Below are 27,292 nucleotides of genomic sequence, written 5' to 3' on the forward strand. Positions count from 1 at the left end.
GACTTACTGGGTCAACAGAGCTTGAAATGTGGACGTTTTCGACTTGAAACAGCGAGATGACGCTGCCTCAGAGCGCAGATCGCCGTCAGGCGCCATGGGCCGTCCTTAAAGCGACACTACCAGACCAAAATCTCTCATCAGCCGTTAAAATTTTCAACGAAAACCAGCTGAATTTATCAAATGGTGTCCACTCAGTTGTGCCTTACAGCTTTTGAAAAATTTTTTATCAAACAAAGCAGTAGTCTCTGAGCCATTCCTAAACAATGAAAAAATCGACGAGAAGGTGGGCGACTCCTCACTCAAAGACTGCCCACAGGTGAATGACGTAACCGACAGGCATGAAAAAACTCTTGCATGCCCACGAGGGTTCAAGCATGAGGTCGGATACTTTTCTAATAGACCTCGTATATATATATATATATATATATATATATATATATATATAAAATACATCCCATCCACATGCAGCTCTGAGGTGTTTTTGGTTTTTGGCGTGCCGCGACAGGTAGCCTGGCTGACGGTTCCTCCTCCCCTGCCTGTCCCTGTCCTCTCACCGGTACCATCCCTCCCTGCTTACACATGTAGCAACAACAAAGGGCTGCTTTTCCCAGTTTCTCTTCTCCTGTTTCTGCAAGTGTTTCCTTGGTGGGTGTCCACCATGTGTGACACTTTCACAGTCAGCAGCAAGCAAAATGTGCCTGCAAAAAACAATAATAATAAAAAAAAAAACAGCACCCACTCTCCACAACATGAAATGATGTGGACTGACCTGACATGCAAATGAACATTAGAAAACCGGTTAGTGCAAATGAAATTGGTTCATTACCTCCGCCAAGGAGGTTATGTTTTCGGTTGGGTTTGTTTGTTTGTCTGTGTGTCAGCAGGATAACTCAAAAAGTTTTGAACGGATTTTGATGAAATTTTGTGGAGTGATTGGAAATGACAAGAGGAACAAGTGATTAAATTTTAGTGGTGATCCGGATCACGATCCAGATCCTGATGCTAACGCGTTAGCATGTCTATGGCATTAAGCAGTTGCAGCGGTCATCGCGTTCAGGTGCATTTGTTTTCAAATTGTAATATTTCTTACATTTATTTTTACCTCCGCCAAGGAGGTTGGAAATGACAAAAGGAACAAGTGATTCAATTTTAGTGGTGATCCGGATCACGATCCAGATCCCGATGCTAACGCCTTAGCATGTCTATGGCATTTTCAATGTTAAAAGTTAGCATTAAGCAGTTGCAGCTGTCATCACGTTCGGGTGCATTTGTTTTCAAATTGTAATATTTCTTACATTTATTTTTGTTTATATATTAATAATCTAATGATTATTATATACAATTTTAGAGAAACAGACAAAAAGAAATAGATCACTGTGCCAAGGACGGAATCTCTTCAGGGTCAGTGACCCTATGGCCTTGTTTAGAGAAGTGTTTCATAAATGTTAAAAAATTCACAATATCAGTGCTCAGATGACAGTAGCTTCTGGGAAAGGTGCAAGTTGCAATAAACTGTGATGCCAAGCGCTAAGGATACATGCTATCCAGTCACAGCAGATGAAACTTTTTTTTACTACTGAGCAAACATCATTGTTACACTTTTTTAGGTTCAATGATTCCACGGCGTGTAGATGTTATGGCGTCAGTGACCCCATGGCCTTGGCGGAGGTTTGCACTCTCTGAGTGCTTCTAGTTTTTTATTATACAGTATGACTCACGCAACATGATCAGCACCATGGACAGCTCACTAAAAAAAACCCTCTCAACACCATGGGTGTGTTTTCTCTTATGAGCTACTTTGGGAAATGTAAAAAAAAAGACATCTGTCAAAATTCAGGCAGAAAACATTCCGAGCTCTTTAGATCAGTCAGGGTTTATCAGGAACCCTTTGCCTAAATGAAAATGTTATTGTTGTGTTGCTGTTTTCTCTCTTTTTCTCCTTTTGTGTTCTTCAAGAAGCAGGCTTATGATGTCACAAAGACCAATAGATGAATGTTTTTCACCCTTGTTTTGTTCGTTGTAAAAGGTGTAATGGTTGGTCATTATTAACACAGTGGATGCTTGTCCTCCCCCCCACTCCTCCGGTGCATATTTTAATTTCATTTGTGTTTAGTTTTACTCCTGAGACAGATCTCTGATGTTGTGAATTTATTACATTCACTGTAAAAGTCAGATCCAATTTACAGTTTTAGAAAATAATTAATTAGTAAGCATGCAAAAGCTTTTTAATTTCATTTGTAATATTGCAACATTTTCATTTGGTAATGAGTAGTTGTGATGACATCATTTAACTTCATAATAGTACATCATTAGAGCACTCCTCTCCATTCACTCCTTCCTACTGTATACAGTAGAGATTTATTAGTGGAGAGTGGGGCCATGGGCAGTCACCACTCAGCACTCTCTCAAATCAATAATTGGAAATATTAATTGTATCTGTAGAGATGGCTCAGTCAGAAGGGGGCTGTTTATGCTCCTGTCACCAAGCAGTGAAGCAACATGAGTTTTGATGGCCCACTAATACATATTAATGACCCTGAGACAAACATTACTCCATATTAAACCTGAGTGAAAGCCAGCAGAAAACACATACTGTGTAGCTATTAGTTATTTTATTGCATGAAGTCAGGTCCATTCAGCATCACTGATGGAAAGGGATTACTGAGGAATGGGCTTCAGCAAAGTGGTGCCAGATTCATGTTTACACGGTTTTATTTTGGTGAAGCCCATCCATCCAAAACAATTTTTTTTTTGCTTATGAATGCTTGTTTGTTCCTGTGACTTTAAATGGCAACAATCTGGTGTAAGCCATACATGTCTCTGTTAGGGCTTCACACAGAACACCAGTCAGCTCAGTGGGCTTGTATCACCTAAACACAGGAGTTGAGTTATGGATTTGGGTTACATACATAACAGAAATTTAAATCCAGGCTTTTACTGATTCATTTTTGTTTGTTGTTTGGCAGTTTTAACACACACAGATGGAGAAATGTGCAGTTTAACACAATAATAGAGCCATGTTTTAACTGTAAATATAAAGACCAATGTGGCCCAATAGGACCCGTTTAAACACAACATCTAATGTGATACTAAGGGCCCCTTCCCACATAGTGCAAAGTTTGGTCGAATACGGCAAAACAGTGTGAAACAGTTCAAAATATGTACACCACAAAACATCACACCGATGGGCAGGTGTGCATGAACCGTTGCACCAGCATTGGGAACACAGTGCCACCAGCTGCACGAGGTGGTTACACATTGTGCAGCTACTGTGAAGAAAACAATAAATAAAAAATAAGAAAAATACATGCTGCAACAGTTCAGTGCACACGGGAACACAGCAGTTTTTGCCAGCAGCTGTGCAATGTGGTACACCGCGCAGCTGAAAAAAAAAATAAAATACATATCACTCACGGGATTCGAACTCGCATCTTCCAAAAGCTCTGATCACCAGTTGGAAACTTTACCAGTGAGCTACCATCACTGTCCTGTGAGAGGTGCTGGAAACTGTGTCATATCAGGAAGCACATGGACGTATTAAAAAAATAAATAAATAAAAATGACACACCATATAAAAACATTGCATTGTATTATCCCTCTCATCAAGCAGGCAATACAAATATGATCCATATGTTCCTCTCTAGATGACCCATAGTCACAGACATACAGTCTTGAAATGACATGAACGAGAAGCAGTTCGCTCGTCTCATTCATGTCCACATCTGCTGGTGCGTGTCCTGCTGGCCTGCACGTGTGTCTTGCCAACACAAATGCTTTGTGGATGGCACTTCACAGGACATGATGTGACAGTCAGAATGCCTGCTGCGTGTTATGATCTGACAGTCCATTTCAACTTGGGGGCAGCCTGTCCATGTGCACACTCGCTCACTGCAGCCTGTTGGCACAGTGATATATGTTTTTATTTTTCTCCACTTGATGACAGCAACCAGACACACATGCATCACAGTGGTCAGTTGTTAGTCCATGTCTGTCCAAACACAGTACTGTCTAGCTGGGATGTCCAGAATGACAGATGTCCACAATTGCTTCAGTGGGCGGCCACACCTCCTGTCAGTTTTTAGTGCACACATCATAGCCACACTCGTGGGGCACTTAGACAAATTTCACTGCCAGTACAACAGTGATTGTCTGCAGACTGTTGTCATGCCAAGAATGCGAATGGCTACACATTTTCTAAATGCGATGCAAGCAGTGGTAGATGTTCGTGTGTGTTACCTGTAATTTGGCTGACACCTGCTGCGAGAGGGTTTGATGGGCTTGCACAGTGCACACTCTGTCTGTCAGCTGCTGGTGTGCACAAATAGTTGTAGCAACAGGTGTACGAGCCATTGGAAGCAGCATATGCAATTACACGGTTTGCATACAATTCCTGCTTCATGCGCACTTAATGCACAAATAGACCTAATTTGCACTATGTGTGAAGGGGCGCTAAAAGATGAACAAAATTTACAACTTAAAACAGTGCAAGGTATTTGATACCCTTTCCCAAGCAGCATTATTGTCTTTCTGCTCTCTCTGTAGGACTTCAGCAGTGTGAGGCTGTACCGCACGACCCTGTGAAACTTTGCTAGTCTCATTACTGCCACAGATAGTGCCAGCACTCGACTGTAAATCCTCCTCACCATCAGCAAAGGCCAAGTTCTACTGACAGTTCCTTGACTTTGTCTGTGTAATTTGAAATCAAATGTCTTTTGTGGCCTGAGCCCGGGGCCTTTGTCACTATTTGTAGCTAATAATAGTTAAGTACAAAGGTTTTTTTTTCTTCTTCTGTCAGCCAGGAGAGTGTAGGTATGTTAAAGTCAGAAATATGTTGTTGTCACACCTGACCACTTTGGTTCAGTTCTGACAAACTGTCATACATTTTATTGAGAACTTTGCTGGTTTGCAAGCAAACTTTTCAGCTGCTTTGGGTCCATCTGGATTCGTATAATATCAATGGCAGACTATGCTATGATTGGCTTAAAATAATCTTCATTTGGACTTTCTTGAATGTTGATATATGATAATATCATGAACTTGTTCACTGCCAGAATGTGATTTTTTTTTTTTTTTTAAGTTACTGTGCTTTCCAGACCAGTCTCATGCTACTAGATTGTGATGCCATCAAGAATTGTAGAAGATTTTCATGATGGGGCTGTCTAACCCTAACCATAATCATTACCATATCATCTATTATTTTGTGATGTCACCATGAAATTAGATCATCATACCACCACAATCAGCTACTACATTTGGTGATAGTATCATAGATTAAATCACTTTACATGATGCGGTCACAAACTGGGGTGAGACTGCGTTGTTGCTTCTACACCTACCCTGTTTGGACCATTTATACATTTGAACACGAACCAAGTATTCTCATTGTATTTGCTGTATTGTGTTAAGTTTGTATGGGGAGATGCGAACACAGGTTCTATTGCACATCAATGGTCTACCTGAAAAAGCAGAACTTGGTCCAGCTCCATGTAGACCATCATACACTTCAGTTCTTTACACTTACAAAACTTTAATGTCATCTAAGAGGCAATTTGTCGTACAGTACAGAACATAAAAATCCATTAAAAGAACATCAAATAAACTAAATAATCGAAGATAATCTGTAGACGTTGTTGAGACAAATGTCAGATCCAGACATGATTTCAAACATGAACATGACTTATTCTGGTATAAAAAAAAGCAAGGTAGGCGGTGTGGATTACGGACTGTACTGCAGTACAAAGTCATATCTAAAAAGAAAAAAAAAATAGCAGGACTAAAACAGTGGAAGCTTCACAATGGCTTTGAAATTTGCTCCCGAACTTGCCACCATGACATATAAAAATAATGAATGATTATTAGTTGAATGAAACATTCCATCTTTCACCTCATGTAATATTCTTTCCATTGCACAAATGACAAAAAAAATAAAAAAATAAAAAAATCATTATTTGTTTTATATAGCACCTAAAATAGATCCTTGTCATCTGATATTTTATTAATTTGGAAACAAGAGAAAAGGGACTCACATTTTGATATATGCCACTGGAACTTTGAGGTCAAGAGGTTCCAAATGATCCAACACGAATTATAAATAGCAATCCAATCTAAACAATGAAACTTATTAGCTTTGGAAATACTCACATCTCTCGTGTCTTAAAATGACGATATAGTCCATACTTGATGCCGTGCATTGAATTCTTCGTGTTACAGACTGTGGTCTGCTTTCCTCAATCCAGCGAAAAATCGCAATAGAAATTTGTCGAGCTCTTCATCTGACAGTGGTTCTACTTCAGTTAGAGACGTACCAGTGAATACTACAAATACCTCCAGATGGCTTTTGGCATGCTACATGTTTTTTTGTTGTTTTTGTGTGTGTGTGTGTGTTAGAAGAATGAGCACTGTCAATAAGCTCATTCAAATCACTGTATGTCACCAAAACAAACCCTGCGTTATTTGTTTTTAAGCTAAGCGCCATTGCCACTAGTATGAGCATGCAGTGGTCACGGCGTGCAATGGTACAAAATGTATGGAACCAAAATTGCATGAAAAATGGAACTAAAATTGCATGGGAAATGGAACAAAATACCAAATGGGATGAATGCTCAATAATCACATGACATACAAACCACCAATCAAATGACAATGATCTATGTAGGCGTCACATAAAGCAATGAAAATAAACAGTCTGCTCACATGTGGCTTTAATTTACATCTTTTGGTGCACTGACTTGAGAAAAATACAGAACCACATGATAAAGTTGCAGTTTTGTGACACTTAGACCCCTGTCATAAAACCAAACAAACAAAATGTCAATGTCTTTTCCCAGAACAATTGAACCAAACAATAGCATGTGCTATTATATCATTCATGCATTGTTACGTATATTTGGAAAATAATCAATTATAGAACAGATTAGTCTTAAGGATGTGCAGACTAGGTGTGGACATTCTAGGTTTGCTTGCACACTACATTATGCATTGCAGCCATTGAGGTTTGTATCACACATACCAACAGCAGCATTCGAGTGCTCAGAGCGTTAATTCAGCTTATTTGGGACTTAAGTGAGCAAATGAGGTGATTCAATAAAAGAATATTTAAATATAGATTTGTCAAAGGTCTGAGAGCAGCATTACACTTACAGTGCATCTGCAAAGTATTCACAGAGCTTCACGTTTTCCACATTTTGTTATGTTACAGCCTTTTTCCAAAATGGATGAAATTATTTTTTTTCCTCAAAATTATACTCACAATATCCCATAATGACTATGAAAAGTTTTTGTTTTGTGTGTGTGTGTGTGTGAGTGTGTGTGTTTTTAGATTTTTCCAAATGTATTAAAATAATAATAATAATAATAATAATAATAATAATAATAATAATAATAATAATAATAAACTAAGAAATTACATGCACATAAGTATTCACAACATTTGCCAGGAAGCACTGAATTGAGCTCACAGTGCCTCCTGTTTCCACTGATCACCTTGTTTCTACAGCTTAATTGGAGTCCACCTGGGGTAAATTCAGTTGATTGATGTTTTTGGAAAGACACACACCTGTCTACATATAAGGTCCCACAGTTGACAGTCAGAGCACAAAACAAGCATGAAGTCGAATAAATTGTCTGTAGACCTCTTAGACAGGTTTGTCTTGAGGCACAAATCTGGGGAAGGGAACAGAAACATTTCTGCTGCTTTGAAGGTCACAATGAGCACAGTGGCCTCCATTATCTGTAAATGGAAACCATTTGGATCCACCAGGACTCTTCCTAGAACTGGCCGGCCGTCTAAACTGAGCGATCAGGAAGAACGGCCTTAGTCAGGGAGGTGATCAAGAACCCAATAGTCACTCTGTCAGAGCTCCAGCACTCCTCTGTGAAGAGAGGAGAACCAGATGGACAACCATCTCTGCAGCAATCCACCAATCCGGCCTGTATGATAGAGTGGCCAGACAGAAGCCGCTCATTCATAAAAGGCACATGGCAGCCCACCTGGAGTTTGCCAAAAGGCACCTGAAGGACTTTCAAGCATAAGAAACAAAATTCTCTGGTCTCATGAGACAAAGATGAACTCTTTTGCGTCATGTTTGGAGGAAACCAGACACCATCCCTACAGTGAAGCATGGTGGTGGCAGCATCATGCTGTGGGGATGTTTTTCAGCAGCAGGAGTCTTCCAGCCAAGTACGAATCAGAAACTACTCTGCTTCTGTTCTGAAATGGCTGCCATTCTGTTAGTTGGACCTTGTGCAGGTCTCCAGTTTTGTCCCTGGTGTCCTTAGAGAGCTCTATGGTCTTGGCTATGGTGGACAGGTTGGAGTGTGATTGATTGAGTCTGTGAACAGGTGTCTTTTATACAGGTAACAAGTTCAAACAGGTGCCATTAATACAGGTAAAGTGTGCAGAATAAGAGGGCTTCTTAAAGAAAAATTAACAGGTCTGTGAGAGACAGAATTCTTGCTGGTTGGTAGGGGATCAGATACTTATTTTATGCAATAAAATGCAAATTAATTATTTAAAATTCATACAATGTGATTTTCTTGATTTTTTTTTTTAGATTCTGTCTCTCACAGTTGAAGTGTACCTATGATAAATATTACAGACCTCTCCATTCTTTGTAGGTGGGAAAACCTGCAAAACTGACAGGGGGTCAAATACTTTTTTTTTCCACACTGTGTATATATATATATATATATGTATATATATATATATATATATATATATATATATATATATATATATATATATATATATATATATATATATATATAAAAGCTGTGATGGACTAACATCCCATCCAGGGGGAGTTGTAGACTCCTATCTGATTTATCCAAAGGTATCCAATGATAAGCACTGGCCCGGTGGCCCTCAAGGCATGTCTAGGATTTACTCGGTGTGATTTTCGTGTGTCAAAAGACTTAGAAAATTATCATGTCAGAGTTTTTACTGAGTCCAGTTTCAAGCATGCCTGTACTGAAAAGAAGGGTACATTCTGTGGAAAAATAGCAATGAAATGGGAAAAGCATCAGCATGTGGATGAAAATATTTTTGACCAAAAGGCTTTAAAACACTACAGACACAAGAACAAACTGGTGAAAATGTCCTTGAACCTGGGATACTTTTAACCATTGGACATCAGACTACTTCCTGTGGTGCAAATTTTCAAGCACTGAGAATGCCGAAAGAGGTTGATTCACCTTTTCTGGAACCTTTTAAGAGATCTTTTGCCCGGAATGTTCTACTTCTGAAGTACACTGACACTGTCATGCATCGCTCTCGGGCAAATAAATGGACCATTAAGCCTGCATGATGGAGGCTGAACAGTAACTAGCTTTTAGAGAGCGCCGCCTCCCACGCTTTGGCATCCTGTGGAGACGAATGAGATCATAGCACGGTAGAAGAGTCACAGCTCAGATATTGTCTCTTGCATGATGCATTTGAGGAAGATCTTTTGTCCTTTTGACATGTCAAAGGCAAATTTAAAGATTTCCTTTGTCAATGTGAGTGAGCAGAAGGTCGAAAGGTTATCTGTGAAAATGTCACAAAGCTGTATCTACATCATTTCAGAGACTGTTTCTTTTTCAGAGGTTGCTTTTAACACGTGATATTGTCCCAGCTGAATATGTAGTCTATACACACCGTGAGGTGTTGCACCATGTGGCCTTTATATATAAGCATACTGCTACACTGCTTATGTTATACAAGGAAAACAAAAGCACTTGTAGATGAAGAGGGAGTAGGGCAGCGAGTTAACTGAGAAACAAAAGGCTTAAAGTGCAACCTTCACAAGCATATCGTCCTCCCCGGTTTTCCACAAAGAACATTACCGTTGCTAGTTATTATTTACGATGGATACATTTATGGAATAATTCCGATGAGGGAAGGTTACGCAGTTCCTCAAGGTGAAAATGGATCCGTTTAGCACTTAATGAATCAGGCCCGGGCCTCTTCCCCATATATCAGCGTGGTATTAAGACATTTTAAAATCCCATTATGGTGTTTCTCCTTGAACATGTCACGCTTTTATTGGACTGTCCTGTCTTTATATCTGACTTTTCCAGCCTCACTCTGGTATTGAACAGAAGAGAGAAACATGACAGGAAATTTTGAACAAAACATACAAATGTAGTTTCAAGAAATATCAGTCCTGAGTTTTGATTATGTTGTGATGGTTTTGTGTGTGTGTGAGAGAGAGAAAGAGAGAGAGAGAGATTTAGGATTACGTGTGGGTAACACACGTAATCCTAAAAAAAAAAAAAAAAAAAAAAAAATATATATATATATATGTGTGTGTGTGTGTGTTTTGCACAGTCATTGAATACCATGAATGAACACTTTCCCATTCAACTGATTTGAAAAGTGTGTCGATACTGGTAGTCTATGTTGTAAACCTGTCACTTTGCTTGTGAAAATAACAGAATCCTTGCTGCTAATTCAATGTGCAGCTGTTAGAATCTCGCAAGATGTTTTAAAATAAATCTTGGTCCAGTAACACTTTGTGATCATGTTGGTCTTTCTGTAGTTGTTGGGGAAAGTGTAGTGACACGGACCCACAACAGGGGGCGCAAATGAACGGTCAATAGATGAGCCAAAAGGTAACAATTTAATGTTGTGAATGTGCACAACGATTATACAGACAATCACAGAATCTAATAGCAGACAATACACCAAGGTGACGGCAGGCTTGAGGATAGAAGACGTCTGTCCTGAGAAGAGCCGGGACCACACGATTTCCACCGCCACAGAACCTGGTGAATACTGGAGCCGCCAAGTCTCAAATTCCCAGGTGATCACCGTCCCCGACTGTCGGATCTGGTACTGCTGGCAAGGAGCACAAACAGTGAGATGTGGGTGTGTGCACACCCAGTAACAAAAACAGTCAGAAGGTGGAAAGTCACCTCCACCTCTAATCACACACTCGTGCAGCTCCTGTTAAACCACTTATCTGGTTTGGTGTGAAGCGAAGCTGTCGCTGTTCACACCAAACGCCAATCCCGCAGATAAGGCACACCACAGGAAAACGGCTGCAAAAGAGTTCAGACTTATGACACAGTTTTAGATACAGCAGAGAATTACCTTCACAGGTAGATGATATCTCGGCAACGAGGTGGAGACGACGTCCGGTCTTTATGGAGTGAGATGATGTAGTGTAGATGGGTGACAGCTGTCAAGAGATAATGAGTGACAGCTGTCACCCCCGGCTGTGTCCGTGGCAGCAGCGCCCTCTCGTGCCTGAAGCCCGCACTTCAGGCAGGGCGCCCTCTGGTGGTGGGCCAGCAGTACCTCCTCTTCTGGTGGCCCACACAACAGGACCCCCCCCCCCTCAACGGGCGCCTCTTGGCGTCCGACCAGGCTTGTCCGGGTTACGGCGGTAGAAATCAGCCAGGAGCGCCGGATCCACGATGAAGCTCCTCTTCACCCAGGAGCGTTCTTCGGGTCCATACCCCTCCCAGTCCACCAAATACTGGAACCCCCGGCCCATCCGACGGACGTCCAGGAGCCGGCGCACCGTCCAAGCCGGCTCCCCGTCGATGATCCGGGCAGGAGGCGGCACCGGTCCGGGAGCACAGAGGGGTGAGGTGTGGTGAGGTTTGATCCTTGACACATGAAAGACCGGGTGGATCTGCAGTGAAGCCGGGAGTTGCAGCTTCACTGTGGCAGGGCTGAGGATTTTGTATGGTCCAATATACCTGCCCTTGAGTTTCGGGGAGTCCACCTGGAAGGGGATGTCCTTCGTGGATAGCCACACCTCCTGCCCGGGCTGGTAAGCAGGGGCCAGGGATCGCCAGCGGTCTGCATGGGTCTTCGCCCTCGTCCGGGCCTTCAACAAGGCAGAACGGGCGGAGCGCCACACCCGACGGCTCTTCCACAGGTGGGCCTGGACCGAGGGCACACCATCCTCTCCCTCCACCACGGGAAACAATGGGGGCTGATACCCCAAACACACCTCAAATGGGGAGAGGCCGGTGGCAGAGGACACCTGGCTGTTATGCGCATACTCGATCCAGGCCAGATGTTCACTCCAGGCCGTCGGGTGTGCGGACGTCACACAGCGCAGGGCTTGCTCCAATTCCTGATTGGCCCGTTCTGCCTGTCCATTGGTCTGCGGGTGATACCCGGATGAGAGGCTCACAGTGGCCCCCAGTTCCCGGCAGAAGCTCCTCCAGACGTGTGAGGAAAACTGGGGACCACAATCAGAGACGATGTCGGTAGGTATCCCATGCAGATGGACGACGTGGTGGACCAGGAGGTCTGCAGTCTCCTGGGCTGTGGGGAGCTTCGGGAGGGCCACAAAGTGGGCCGCCTTGGAGAACTGGTCCACTATTGTGAAGATGGTCATCATGCCCCGGGACGGCGGGAGGCCCGTGACAAAATCCAGACCGATGTGGGACCATGGGTGATGAGGCACAGGAAGTGGCTGAAGAGGTCCCTGTGCCTTCTGGTGGTCTGCCTTGCCCCTGGCACAGGTGGTGCAGGCCTGGATATATCCCCAGATGTCGGCCTCCAGGGACGCCCACCAGAAGCGCTGCCAGACCACTGCCACGGTCCTTCGCACCCCCGGATGACAGGAGAGCTTAGAACCGTGACAGAAATCCAAGACAGCAGCTCTTGCCTCTGGTGGGACATAGAGTCTGTTCTTCGGCCCTGTTCCGGGGTCTGGGCTCCGTGCCAGGGCCTCCCGGACGGTCTTCTCCACGTCCCAGGTGAGGGTGGCCACGATAGTGCACTGCGGAATGATGGGCTCCGGTGGATCCGACAGCTCAGTCTTGACTTCGTCTTCATGAACCTGGGACAATGCATCCGATCTCTGGTTCTTGGTCCCGGGGCGGTAGGTGATTCGGAAGTCAAAACGCCCGAAGAACAGTGACCAGCGGGCTTGCCTGGGGTTCAGCCACTTGGCGGTCCTGATATACTCCAGGTTCCGATGGTCAGTGAAAACCGTGAAAGGCACAGACACTCCCTCCAACAGGTGTCTCCACTCCTCAAGAGCCTCTTTCACCGCAAGGAGTTCTCGATTGCAGACATCATAGTTCCGTTCAGCTGGGGTCAACCTGCGAGAAAAGTAGGCACACGGGTGAAGAACCTTATCGGTCTCTCCGCTCTGGGATAGCACGGCTCCTATCCCTGAGTCAGAGGCGTCCATTCAACCACAAACTGGCGGCTAGGGTCGGGCTGCACCAGAACTGGTGCAGACGAGAGAACCGGCGTTTCAACTCCTTGAACGCGGGCTTCGCACCGATCCGACCAGGTGAAGGGGACTTTTGGAGAGGTCAGGGCTGTCAGGGGGCTAACTACCTGACTGTAGCCCTTAATGAACCTCCTGTAGAAATTTGCAAAGCCAAGGAACTGTTGCAGCTTCCTACGGCTTGTTGGTTGGGGCCAATCTCTCACCGCCGCAACCTTGGCCGGATCAGGGGCGACGGAGTTGGAGGAGATGATGAACCCCAGGAAGGACAAAGAGGTGCGGTGAAACTCACACTTCTCGCCCTTCACAAACAGCCGGTTCTCCAACAACCGCTGCAGGACCTGACGTACATGCTGGACATGAGTCTCAGGGTCCGGGGAAAAGATGAGTATGTCATCCAGATATACGAAGATGAATCGGTGCAGGAAGTCCCGCAAGATGTCATTTACCAATGCTTGGAACATCGTGGGGGCGTTAGTGAGGCCGAACGGCATGACCAGGTACTCAAAATGACCTAATGGGGTGTTGAATGCCGTCTTCCATTCGTCTTCGTCTCCCTTCCGGATCCAAACCAGGTGGTACGCATTCCTAAGGTCCAGTTTGGTGAAAATTTGGGCTCCATGCAGGGGCGTGAACACTGAATCCAACAGGGGTAAAGGGTATCGATTACGAACCGTTATGTCGTTCAGCCCCCTGTAATCAATGCATGGACGGAGTCCGCCATCTTTCTTGCCCACAAAAAAGAAACCTGCACCCATCGGGGAGGTGGAATTCCGGATCAACCCGGCAGCTAATGAGTCCCGGATGTAGGTCTCCATTGATTCGCGCTCAGGACGTGAGAGATTGTACAGCCTGCTGGACGGGAACTCAACGCCCGGGACCAAATCAATGGCACAATCGTACGGACGGTGCGGGGGAAGGGTGAGCGCCAGATCCTTGCTGAAGACGTCAGCAAGATCGTGGTACTCAACCGGCACCGCCGTCAGATTGGGAGGGACTTTAACCTCCTCATTAGCATGTACACCGGGAGGAACCGAGGATCCTAAACAATTCCGGTGGCAGGTTTCGCTCCACTGAGCCACAACCCCAGACGGCCAATCAATCCAGGGATTGTGTTTAATCATCCATGGGAAGCCCAAAATCACGCGGGAGGTAGAAGGAGTCACAAAAAACTCATTCTCCTCCCGGTGATTCCCAGACACTACCAGGGTTACAGGTAGTGTCTTGTGTGTGATAAAAGGGAGAAGAGTGCCATCTGGTGCTTGCACCCTCACTGGCGAAGAAAGTGCCACCACAGGGAGCCCTACCTCCCTTGCCCATCTGCTATCCAGCAGATTCCCTTCTGACCCCGTGTCCACCAGTGCTGGGGCTTGAAGGGTTAAATCCCCGCTCAGGATTGTAACTGGGAGTCATGTTGAAAGATGTGTATGACCCACGTGAATGTTTTGACCCCCCCTCAACCCAGTCTCTAAGGGCGGGCGTTTGTGTTTTGACCGTTTTGTTGTGTGGGCCGCTGAAGAGGAGGTACTGCTGGCCCACTACCACCAGAGGGCGCCCTGCTTGGAGTGCGGGCTCCAAGCACGAGAGGGCGCCAGACCCAGAGGAAGTGACAGCTGTCACTCATTACTCCAGCTGTCACTCATCTACACCACCATATAAGCCGGACTGCAACTCCACCTCCCCGCCGAGAAATCGACTACCAGTACCAAGGTAATTTCTCTGCTGACTGACCATTGTGTAACCAACTGAACTTCTATTGCAGCCGTTTTCCTGAAGTGTTGCCTTGTCTGGAGGATTGGCGTTTGGTGTGACAGTGACGGCTTCACCTCGCACCCCCTCCCAGATAAGTGGTTGATCAGGTGCTGCACGAGTGTGTGTGATTTGGAGGTGGAGGTGCTCCCTCCTAACGGTGTCTGGACTGTACATTACTGAGTGTGCGGACTCACACTCATACATCCTCTTTCTGTTTTCTGCCAGCAGTACCAGGGTCGACAGCCGAAGACAGAGGCCACCTGGGGACTCGGGACTTGGCGGCTCCGGTGTTCTTCAGACCGTTAGTGGTGGAGGCCGTGTGGGACGCGGCTTCTCTCTCGTCGGGCGTCTTCTATCTTCGAGCCTGCCCACACGTCACCTGGTGTTTATTGACTGTGAAAATTACGACACATTTCGTTGTGTATTATCACAACATTAAATTGTTACCTTTTGACTTACTCATTGTCCGTTCATTTGCGCCCCCTGTTGTGGGTCCGTGCTACGACACCTTCGCAACAGGATTTCTCGGCCATCGTCATGGACTCCGAGGGGCGTCAACTCCAGCTTGAACGGCCAATGGAAGAGCCAGGAGCGCAGGCGTCAGCGGGAGGCGGGTTGAGTGAGCTGCAGCAGATCTTAACCGCCTTCAAGGCCCGGTTAGAATTAGTGACCGAGCAGAGTGTCCTCCTTAATCGGAGGGTGGAGGCTCTCACCGCCAGGGTGGAAGCGCGCGATCAGGGCGCTGCTGCAGCCACTCCTCTGGCTGGTCCTGGGCCTGTATTAGACGTTCCACTGGTCGTTGAACGAACCCCCCCACCGTCCCCTGAAGCATACATAAGCCCTCCGGAACCGTACGGGGGCTGTGTCGAGACGTGTGCGGACTTCCTCATGCAGTGTTCGCTCGTCTTTTCACAGCGCCCCGTCATGTACGCATCAGACGCTAGCCGGGTGGCTTATGTTATTAATCTGCTTCGAGGAGAGGCACGCACTTGGGCTACGGCGCTTTGGGAGCAGAATTCACGGCTCCTAACGTCTTATACTGGGTTTGTACGGGAATTCAAACAAGTGTTTGATCATCCCAACAGAGGCGAGACCGCTTCAAACGTGCTGCTGTCGATAAGACAGGGGCGTCGTAGCGCAGCCGAGTATGCAGTCGGCTTCTGCATCGCGGCAGCGAGGTCCGGCTGGAATAACGTTGCGCTCCGCGCCGCCTTTGTAAATGGACTGTCCCCGGTCCTTAAGGAGCACCTACTGGCCAAGGAGGAACCGCGGGAATTGGACGGGCTGATCGATTTGGTTATACGTTTAGACAACCGTTTAAATGAGCATCGTCGGGAGCAGGCCGGGAGGCATGACCGGGCACGAGTCGTCCCTCCCCCTTCCGGTTCCGATAAGATGACGTCGTCCCCACGCTTCACTGCCAGAGAGCTCCGTGTGGCTACAGCTCCCCCTGCTGAGGAGGCTAGGGACACGAGCAGGGCCAAATTAAAATCAAACATCAGACAAAGGAGGCTGGCCCGCGGGGAGTGTTTCGTCTGCGGCTCTTGCGAGCACATGCAGAGGGACTGCCCTAAAACGGTCAAACTACAACGCCCGTCCTTAGAAACTGGGCTAAGGGTGGGTCATAACACGCACACGGGAAAACCCCGCAAATCTGCACGAATCCCAGTAACAATCCTTTGTGGGGATTTAACCCTTCATGCCCCAGCACTGATAGACACGGGGTCTGAAGGGAATCTGCTGGACAGCAGATGGGTAAAGGAAGTAGGGCTCCCTCTGGTGGCTCTGCCGGCACCATTGCAGGTGCGAGCACTAGATGGCACCGTGCTTCCATTAATCACACATCAGACACAACCAGTGACTTTGGTTGTGTCTGGGAATCACAGGGAGGAGATAGTGTTCCATGTAACACCTTCTACCTCCCGCGTGATTTTGGGCTTTCCATGGATGGTGAAGCACAATCCCCGGATAGATTGGCCGTCTGGGGTTGTGACGCAGTGGAGCGAGACCTGCCACCGGGAGTGCTTAGGATCCTCGGTTCCTCCCGGCACTACGGCTAATGAGGAGGTCAAAGTCCCCCCCAATCTATCGGCGGTGCCAAAGGAGTACCACGATCTTGCTGACGTTTTCAGCAAAGACCTGGCACTCACTCTTCCCCCGCACCGACCGTATGATTGTGCCATCGATTTGGTCCCGGGCGCTGAGTACCCGTCCAGTAGGTTGTACAACCTCTCACGTCCGGAACGCGAATCAATGGAGACCTACATCTGGGACTCCTTAGCTGCCGGGCTGATCCGAAACTCCACCTCCCCGATGGGTGCTGGTTTCTTTTTTGTGGGCAAGAAAGACGGCGGACTCCGTCCATGCATTGATTACAGAGGGCTGAACGAGATCACGGTTCGCAACCGATACCCGTTACCTCTGTTGGATTCAGTGTTCACGCCCCTGCATGGAGCCCAAATTTTCACTAAATTGGATCTTAGAAACGCGTACCACCTGGTTCGGATCCGGAAGGGAGACGAATGGAAGACGCCATTCAACACCCCGTTAGGTCATTTTGAGTACCTGGTCATGCCGTTCGGCCTCACTAACGCCCCCGCGACGTTCCAAGCATTGGTAAACGACATCTTGCGGGACTTCCTGCATCGGTTCGTCTTCGTATATCTGGACGATATACTCATCTTTTCCCCGGACCCTGAGACCCATGTCCAGCATGTACGTCAGGTCCTACAGCGGTTGTTGGAGAACCGGCTGTTTGTGAAGGGCGAGAAGTGCGAGTTCCACCGCACTTCTTTGTCCTTCCTGGGGTTCATCATCTCCTCCAACTCCGTCGCCCCTGATCCGGCTAAGGTTGCGGCGGTGAGAGATTGGCCCCAACCAACAAGCCGCAGGAAACTACAGCAGTTCCTTGGCTTTGCAAATTTCTACAGGAGGTTCATTAAAGGTTACAGTCAGGTAGTTAGCCCCCTGACTGCCCTGACCTCCACCAAGGTCCCCTTCGCCTGGTCGGATCGGTGCGAAGCCGCGTTCCAGGAGTTGAAACGCCGGTTCTCGACTGCACCAGTTCTGATGCAGCCTGATCCTGATCGCCAGTACATAGTAGAAGTGGACGCCTCTGACTCAGGGATAGGAGCCGTGCTGTCCCAGAGCGTGGAGGCTGATAAAGTCCTCCATCCTTGTGCCTTTTATTCCCGCAGGTTGACCCCAGCTGAACGGAACTATGACGTCGGCAATCGGGAACTTCTTGCGGTGAAGGAGGCTCTTGAAGAGTGGAGACACCTGCTGGAGGGGCATCGTTGCCCTTCACGGTTTTCACAGACCATCGGAACCTGGAGTACATCTGGACCGCCAAGCGGCTGAACCCCAGGCAAGCCCGCTGGTCTCTGTTCTTCGGGCGCTTTGACTTCCAGATCACGTATCGCCCCGGGACCAAGAACCAAAAACCAGATGCATTGTCCGGGTGCACGAAGAAGAAGCCAAAGCGGGGCTGTCGAACCCCACCGAGACCATCATCCCCGAGTCCACTGTCGTGGCCACCCTCACCTGGGACGTGGAGAAGACCGTCCGGGAGGCCCTGACAAGGAGCCCGACCCGGGGACTGGCCCCAAGAACAGACTGTACGTCCCACCAGAGGCAAGAGCTGCCGTATTGGACTTCTGTCACGGGTCCAAGCTCTCTGTCATCCCGGAGTGCGTAGGACCGTGGCAGTAGTCCAGCAGCGCTTCTGGTGGGCGTCCCTGGAAACCGACGTCCGGGACTACGTCCAGGCCTGTACCATCTGCGCCAGGGGCAAGGCAGACCATCGGAGGACGACGGGACTCCTCCAACCCCTGCCAGTGCCTCATCGCCCCTGGTCTCACATCGGCCTGGACTTCATCACGGGCCTCCCGCCGTCCCAGGGCAACACCATTATTCTCACGATAGTGGACTGGTTCTCCAAGGCGGCCCACTTCGTGGCCCTCCCGAAGCTCCCGACGGCCCAGGAGACGGCAGACCTCCTGGTCCACCACGTCATGCGGCTGCATGGGATACCATCGGACATCGTTTCAGATCGTGGTCCCCAGTTTCTCTCGCAGGTGTGGAAGAGTTTCTGTAAGGAGCTGGGGGCCACCGTGAGTCTCTCGTCCGGGTACCACCCCCATGACCAACGGCCAGGCAGAGGCGGGCTAACCAAGAGTTGGAACAGGCCCTTCGCTGCGTCACCTCCGCGCACCCGGCGGCCTGGAGTCACCATCTGGCCTGGATCGAGTATGCCCATAACAGCCAAGTCTCATCTGCTACCGGCCTCTCCCCTTTTGAGGCATGTTTTGGGTTCCAGCCCCCATTTTCCCGCTGGTGGAGGGAGAGGTCGGTGTGCCCTCAGTCCAGGCCCCACCTCAGGAGTGCCGCCGGGTGTGGCGGACCCGCCCGCTCTACCCTGTTAAAGGCCCGGACGAGGGCCAAAACCCATGCGGACCGCCGACGTTCCCCGGCCCCCACATACCAGCCCGGGCAGGAGGTGTGGCTGTCAACAAAGGACATCCCCCTCTGTGTGGACTCACCCAAGTTAAAGGACAGATACATCGGACCATTCCCCATCCTCAAGATCATCAACCCGGCCACAGTGAAGCTCCGACTCCCAGCTTCACTGCGGGTCCACCCTGTTTTCCACGTGTCCCGTATCAAGCCACACCACACCTCGCCCCTCTGTGCACCTGGACCTACGCCGCCTCCTGCCCGGCTCATCGACAGGGAGCCTGCTTGGACGGTCCGCAGGCTCCTGGACGTCCGTCGTAAGGGCCGGGGGTTCCAATATCTGGTGGACTGGGAGGGGTATGGACCTGAAGAACGCTCCTGGGTGAAGAGGAGCTTCATCCTGGACCCGGCCCTCCTGGCCGATTTCTACAGACGACACCCGGACAAGCCTGGTCGGGCGCCAGGAGGCGCCCGTTGAGGGGGGGGTCCTGTTGTGTGGGCCGCTGAAGAGGAGGTACTGCGGCCCACTACCACCAGAGGCGCCCTGCTGGAGTGCGGGCTCCAAGCACGAGAGGGACGCCAGACCCAGAGGAAGTGACGCTGTCACTCATTACTCCAGCTGTCACTCTCTACACCACCATATAAGCCGGACTGCAACTCTCACCTCCCCGCCGAGAAATCGACTACCAGTACCAGGTAATTTCTCTGCTGACTGACACATTGTGTAACCAACTGAACTTCATATTGCAGGCCGTTTTCCCTGAAGTGTTGCCTTGTCTGGAGGATTGGCGTTTGGTGTGACAGTGACGGCTTCACCTCGCACCCCTCCCAGATAAGTGGTTGATCAGGAGCTGCACGAGGTGTGTTGATTGGGAGGTGGAGGTGCTCCCTCCAACGGTGTCTGGACTGTACATTACTGAGTGTGCGGACTCACACTCAATACATCCTCTTTCTGTTTTCTGCCAGCAGTACCAGGGTCGACAGCCGAAGACAGAGGCCACCTGGGGACTCGGGACTTGGCGGCTCCGGTGTTCTTCAGACCGTTGGTGGTGGAGGCCGTGTGGGACGCGGCTTCTCTCTCGTCGGGCGTCTTCTATCTTCGAGCCTGCCCACATGTCACCTGGTGTTTATTGACTGTGAAAATTACGACACATTTCGTTGCGTATTATCACAACATTAAATTGTTACCTTTTGACTTACTCATTGTCCGTTCATTTGCGCCCCCTGTTGTGGGTCCGTGCTACGACACCTTCGCAACACGTTTGATGCAGTCTCTCTGCTGATGCTCACTCGAGCCGCAGACAAAGCACTCCCCGCGGACCAGCCTCCTCTGTCTGAATGTGGCCCTGCTCATGTCCCTAGCATCGTCAGCAGGCGGAGCTGTAGCCACACGGAGCGCTGTGGCTGTGGAGCGTGGGGAAGACGGCTCCCTTTCGGACCCGGGAGGAAGAGGGACGGCTTGTGCCTGACCACGCCCTTCGCCTCGCTCCCGTCGGCATTCTTCTAACCGATTGTCCAATCGTATAACCAAATCGATAAGCTCAGCCAAATCCCGCGGTTCCTCCTTAGCCACCAGGTGCTCCTTCAGGACCGACGACAGTCCGTTTATGAAGGCGGCGCGGAGCGCAGTCATATTCCAGCCGGATCTCGCAGCCGTGATGCGGAAGTCGACTGCATATTCGGCTGCGCTCCGGCGCCCCTGTCTCATTGACAGCAGCACGGTAGACGCGGTTTCGCCTCTGTTAGGGTGATCAATAACAGTTCTGAGCTCCCTCACAAACCCAGTATAAGAGGCAAGGAGCCGTGAACTTTGTTCCCAAAGCGCTGTAGCCCAAGCGCGTGCCTCACCTCGAAGCAAATTAATCACATAAGCCACCTTGCTGGCATCAGACGCGTACATCACGGGACGCTGTGCAAAGACGAGCGAACACTGCATAAGAAAGTCCGCGCATGTCTCTACACAACCTCCGTACGGCTCTGGGGGGCTTATGTATGCTTCAGGGGATGGTGGGGGGGGTCGTTGAATGACCAGTGGAATGTCTGTATTCGGCACCGGGTCGGCAGGAGGAGGAGCTGCAGCAGCGCCCTGAGCGCGCGCTTCCACCTGCGCGGTGAGAGCCTCCATCCTGCGATTAAGGATGATGTTTTGCTCGGTCATCAGGTCCATCCGAGCGGTAAAGGCGGTGACGATGTGCTGCAACTCACCAATCACGCCTCCAGCCGATGCCTGTGCACCCTGCTCTTCCATTGGCTGTCCAACAGATGGTTGACGCCCCTCGGGATCCATGACGTTGGCCGAGATATCCTGTTGGGGAAAGTGTAGTGACACGGACCCACAACAGGGGGCGCAAATGAACGGTCAATAGATGAGCCAAAAGGTAACAATTTAATGTTGTGAATGTGCACAACGATTATACAGACAATCACAGAATCTAACAGCAGACAATACACCAACGTGACGTGTGGGCAGGCTCGAGGATAGAAGACGTCTGTCCCGAGAAGAGCCGGGACCACACGATTTCCACCGCCACAGAACCTGGTGAATACTGGAGCCGCCAAGTCCCGAATTCCCAGGTGATCACCGTCCCCGACTGTCGGATCTGGTACTGCTGGCGAGGAGCACAAACAGTGAGATGTGGGTGTGTGCACACCCAGTAACAAAAACAGTCAGAAGGTGGAAAGTCACCTCCACCTCTAATCACACACTCGTGCAGCTCCTGTTAAACCACTTATCTGGTTTGGGTGTGAAGCAAAGCTGTCGCTGTTCACACCAAACGCCAATCCCGCAGATAAGGCACACCACAGGAAAACGGCTGCAAAGAGTTCAGATTTATGAACAGTTTTAGATACAGCAGAGAATTACCTTCACAGGTAGCTGATATCTCGGCAACGAGGTGGAGACGACGTCCGGTCTTTATGGAGTGAGATGATGTAGTGTAGATGGGTGACAGCTGTCAAGAGATAATGAGTGACAGCTGTCACCCCCGGCTGTGTCCGTGGCGGCAGCGCCCTCTTGTGCCTGAAGCCCGCACTTCAGGCAGGGCGCCCTCTGGTGGTGGGCCAGCAGTACCTCCTCTTCTGGCGGCCCACACAACAGTAGTGTTAAGTTTGCAGTTACACTGCAGTATCGATGGGAAACATGATCAAAGTCAGATATCAAGGGCAAATTTCTGGCCCCATAATCATGTACAAAAGTTTTCATGAAAATAAGTTCATATCTTTTATTGTTGGTGAACTTGACTATTTACCCATGTAATATTTCTCTACTTGCCTGTTACTTTGAAAAGTTGGTGTGGCATTGCTGTGCTGTCTGAGCACTTTTGCTATTTCTTTATTTTCATGCTTCTTGCCCCCCACTGAACATATTTATTTTAAACACATTGGTCATCAAATACATTCAATCTTATTTTCCCCTCCACTAACCAGTGATTTAAGGGCCAAGTTTCATGCTACAATGGGTCCTTTTGTTGGATCCTTGGGTACCACTGAAATAGCAAACAGTTATTTGGGAGACTCAGATGAGGAGTATCACTGTGAGGGAGCATCAGCTAAGACATTTTGGACATGTGGCATATTTGTCCGTGCAAAATCCAGCATGCAGATGCCTCAGCATCAAGAACCCCAGAAAGTCAAGGAAATCCCCACGCTTCACCTTTCTGTGACAGATAATTGACTATTTTCGAGTACGGGGATGGTTCTGTTGTCTGCCTGGGTGGTGTGGTGGATGTGGCGATGAATGGTGCCAACGCTGCCAGCCTTGACTTCCTCACCTGCCTAAACATGAATCCTCATCAAATATTACAAGGCTTGATAGAGTCAAAGCCTTACCTTGAAGAACTATGGTGCAAGGGCTAAGATGGAAAGTGTAAGTTAATTTTTAGAAGTCAGAGGTACCAAGATGTACCTCTACCTGGGCAGTTTAAGCATTAGCAAAACAGGCCCCCTCCAAGTAGGGATATCATTAATGTTCCTGATAATATACGAGGTCTATTTGAAAAGTATCCGACCTTATTATTTTTTCAAAACCATATGGATTTGAATCACGTGGATTACATCAGACATGCTTGAACCCTCGGGGCATGCGAGAGTTTTTTCACGCCTGTCGGTTACGTCATTCGCCTGTGGGCAGTCTTTGAGTGAGGAGTCGTCCACCCGCTCATCGATTTTTTTCATTGTTTAGGAATGGCTCAGAGACTGTTGCTTTGTTTGATAAAAATTTTTTCAAAACTGTAAGGCACAACTGAGTGGACACCATTCAATAAATTCAGCTGGTTTTCGGCAAAAATTTTAACGGCTGATGAGAGATTTTGGTCTGGTAGTGTCGCTTTAAGGACGGTCCACGGCGGCCTGACGGCGATCTGCGCTTCGAGGCGGCAGCGTCTCGCCGTTTCAAGTTGAAACTTCCACATTTCAGGCTCTGTTGACGCAGTAAGTCGTCAGAGAACAGAGAACTTTCAGAAGAAGTCGGCATGAGGAGTTTATTTGGACATTCCATTGTTAACGGTCATTTTGTAATGAAAGAACGTGCGGGCAGAGTCGCATGTCGGGCTGGACCCGACCGCGGGGGGGTCGCGGCAGGAAAAACACCTCCATTGGAAATCTTAACGGGCAAGTTGGAACATGCCCAAGCTGTTAAACAATTTCTCAGTTACTCACTTGTTGAAAGCCATTAAAAGCTGCCTGAATTCTACAAATGGTTTTCAACACGGAGGTGTTTTTCCTGTCGCGGGGCACACAGATTTGCAGAGTCGTCACGGAAACGACTCGGCGAATTTGCGCGTACGTCTTTCATTAAAAAAATGTCCTTAAACAGTGGAATGTCCGCATAAATTCCTCATGCCGGCCTCTTCTGAATCTTCTCTGTTCTCTCACGATGTCCTGGGTGAATTAAGCCTTAAATTAGGATGTTTTAAGCTCGAAACAGGCCGACGACAGCGCCTGGAAGCGCTGCAGGACGTCCCGCTCCGTGGGAAGTTCTTACACCGACAGAAACACCCCATAATCTCTCATCAGCCGTTAAACTTTTCACAGAAAACCATTTTAATTTCTCGAATAGTGTCCACTCGGATATTCCTCACAGGTCCAGAAAAATTTTTGATAAAGCAACGCGCGCCGCCTCGAGCAGCGTGTGAAACAAAGGAATTCAGCCGAGAGGGCGGGACCACATCTCACTCAAGGTCTGCCCACAGGGAAATGACATCACCGACACGCGTGAAAAAACTCACGCATGCGCACGAGGGTTCAAGCATGATTGGTGTAATCGCATGTCATTCAAATCTATATAGTTAAAAAAAAAAATAAAAGGGTCGGTTTATTATCTAAGAGACCTCGTATTTAATATCTTACATCATTTATCCTATGTACTGACAGCCTGCTGAATACATGTTGCCATCTTTAGAAATTTTGGCCCACATCTCAAATGGTTGCTGTAACAGTACTATGCTGGAAAGTTCTTGTGGTGACCGTCGACAAAAAAGTCAGAGGCTACATTTACATGGTATTTCAGGGAGTTTTTAAAAGCAGAAAGCCATGGCAACAAAATTGTTGCAAATACAAATACTAGCAAATACAACTAATTCTACTCTTTTTTAGTTATTTGTTGTGACATTTATTCAAATTCCCATAGCTGCCTTTCAGTGTCCATCTCTGTGTTATAAAGGTCTGTATATATATTGTATTATATTGTATATATATTGTTACAAAAATCCTTATTAGCAAGCCTTACTTTTGTACTCTTTGCCATTGTAGGCTAATTGTGGAATTGCCCTGCTTCCAGGTTGTGCATAGTAGTAGGCACATGTGCACAACAAGCTATAACCCAAACCATAATAAGTGCTATTGAACTGAAACAGGATGGCAGAGCCTCTAAACCCAAAATTTACTGGTCTTTTTTTCTAATTTATTTCTTCAGATTATTAAAGTACACTTTTAGACAGATCAATGCAGCCAATCTGCTCTGTGTCAGCCTGATCCCATCAGATCTCAGAAGTTAAGCATTGTGGGGCCTCATTAGTATTTGGATGGGAGACCTCTTTGGAACACCAGCGGCTGTGTGTGTTTCTCCAGGTGAAACTGGAGTTGCGTCAGGAAGGGCATTCGGCGTGAAACTTGTGCCAAATACCTATCCGGCTCTGGCTGTATCCTATCCGGCTCTGGCTGTATCCGCTGTGGTGACCTCGAACGATAACGGGAGCAGACGAAAGGACAACAACTTTTAGACAGATTAATCAATGTTGATTTCATCAACTCTGGAAAAAATCAAATGCTGCAAAGTTGAAATAATACTTTAAAATGTAAATATCACCTGAAATATTTGAGTTGGATATCTGACCACTCTACAGTTTGCCGTGTCTTATCTCCAGGCATTCCAAAGACATAGATAAAACGACAGACTATTCACTACAGGTGTTGATAGCGGGTGTGTGTATGGGCTGGTGACTTGTCTGTTGTTGCTTTAGACAGGCCCTGGCCCTCCACAATTGCCAGCAGTTCAAGCAGAAAACCTTCGGTACTGTATACGCACTCGTGCGATTAAAAAATTAATAACGCTGTCGATTTATGCTCCATGTTCTTATACATGCAGGCTGTAAGTACACACGTGTATGTGTGTGGTTGTTCTGTAATATACAACTATGGAGTGCAGGTTCAAAGAATCCTCCAAAAAGTTGATGTTGCAGTTTTAATACATTTATAGACAACTTTTCAACCAAACAAAATGTGGCCCAAATCTGGTATTAACGTTCAACTTGAGCAGCAATAACGAGAAAAGAGGGGGATAAAACTGAGGGAAGGAGGAAAGTGTGTCACTGATTGCAATGACAGAGGCATCTAATCCTGGCAATGCCATTCTTATCAGAGTCCAGTGGATTAGAGTGAGCCTCCTAAACAGAGAATCCTTCCCTGCCAGATGCTCTCCACAGTCTAAGGGCCTGGATCAATAAGCCTGCATTGATCTCTCTCTCCCACTGGCAGGATTCACTTTTATTACGACTGCCTTGACCTGTCTCACTAAGGCACACACATGCAGGATACAGCCCCTGAATGCACCATGAAAAGCACTAAAACATAAATTGTCATATATGCACCCACTGGGAAATGATGCATTGGTTATTTTTTAACAGCAGCAGAAACATCATAATATCAAATGATATTAAAAGCTTCGGTGTGTCTTCCTTTTCAACTAAATTCGGGAAGTAAACATTGAGGTGTAGGCTTTCTTTCTCTTGTAACAGCGATGTGTCCAGTGCTAACCTTTTTGTTGCTTTCTCCTTTCTCCTCCAGATGACTCGGCCCATCCAGGTGAAACCGGCTGACAGTGAGAGCCGTGGAGGTAGTTGTCTTCTTTTCTTAAATATTTATTCAAGTCCCCTTTTCATCTGCCTTATCTAGGTTAATTCTTGCCGTCATTCTCTCTGATCACGTGATTTGCACCTAGTGGTTGCTTCTGAACCTATCATGTGTCTTTGCTATTTGTTTTTGCCAGTTGTACCTGCTGTCACCCAAATCCCATGAGGTATTTCAATAGTTAAATCAGTGGGGGAGGATTTGGGGTCAGTTCTCTGACCTGCTCTCTCTGCACATCTTATACTAAACCTTAAACACAGGAATATTGATGACACAGTACTTACCCCTGTAAAACACAGTGAGGCCCTGCAGGTCCATGCTTAGGTGGAGTTGACGGGTATTTGCAGAATGTGCTCATGCAAGGTTTCAAAGCATATCTTGAGCAATAACTAAGAATTGTATTGTATTAACTATAGCTAAGACGGAGAGCATGGAGAGGAATGATTGGCATCTCTGATGTTGAGTGGTGTTTGTCACGTGGCTGAATAAATGGAGTTGACTGCTTTCACTGACAGTGTTTGCAGATTCAGTTCAGTCCATTTGTTGTGGAAATATGTGGA

The 27,292-nt window shown here is 47.6% G+C and overlaps 1 protein-coding gene across 7 annotated transcripts in view; it reads left to right on the forward strand.

Annotated features, from left to right (window-relative positions):
* celf5a (cugbp, Elav-like family member 5a) overlaps window positions 1–27,292 on the forward strand; it is a 788,658-nt gene that overhangs the window by 382,619 nt on the left and 378,747 nt on the right. For all 7 annotated transcript variants that reach the window (XM_034180252.1, XM_034180251.1, XM_034180254.1 and 4 more), the window contains exon 3: window positions 26,670–26,718. In XM_034180252.1, coding sequence (XP_034036143.1) covers window positions 26,670–26,718 — 49 coding nt within the window. The remainder of the gene's footprint in view (window positions 1–26,669; window positions 26,719–27,292) is intronic.

The sequence above is a fragment of the Thalassophryne amazonica genome, chromosome 10 (assembly GCF_902500255.1).
Source record: "Thalassophryne amazonica chromosome 10, fThaAma1.1, whole genome shotgun sequence".
Taxonomy (NCBI): Eukaryota; Metazoa; Chordata; class Actinopteri; order Batrachoidiformes; family Batrachoididae; genus Thalassophryne; species Thalassophryne amazonica.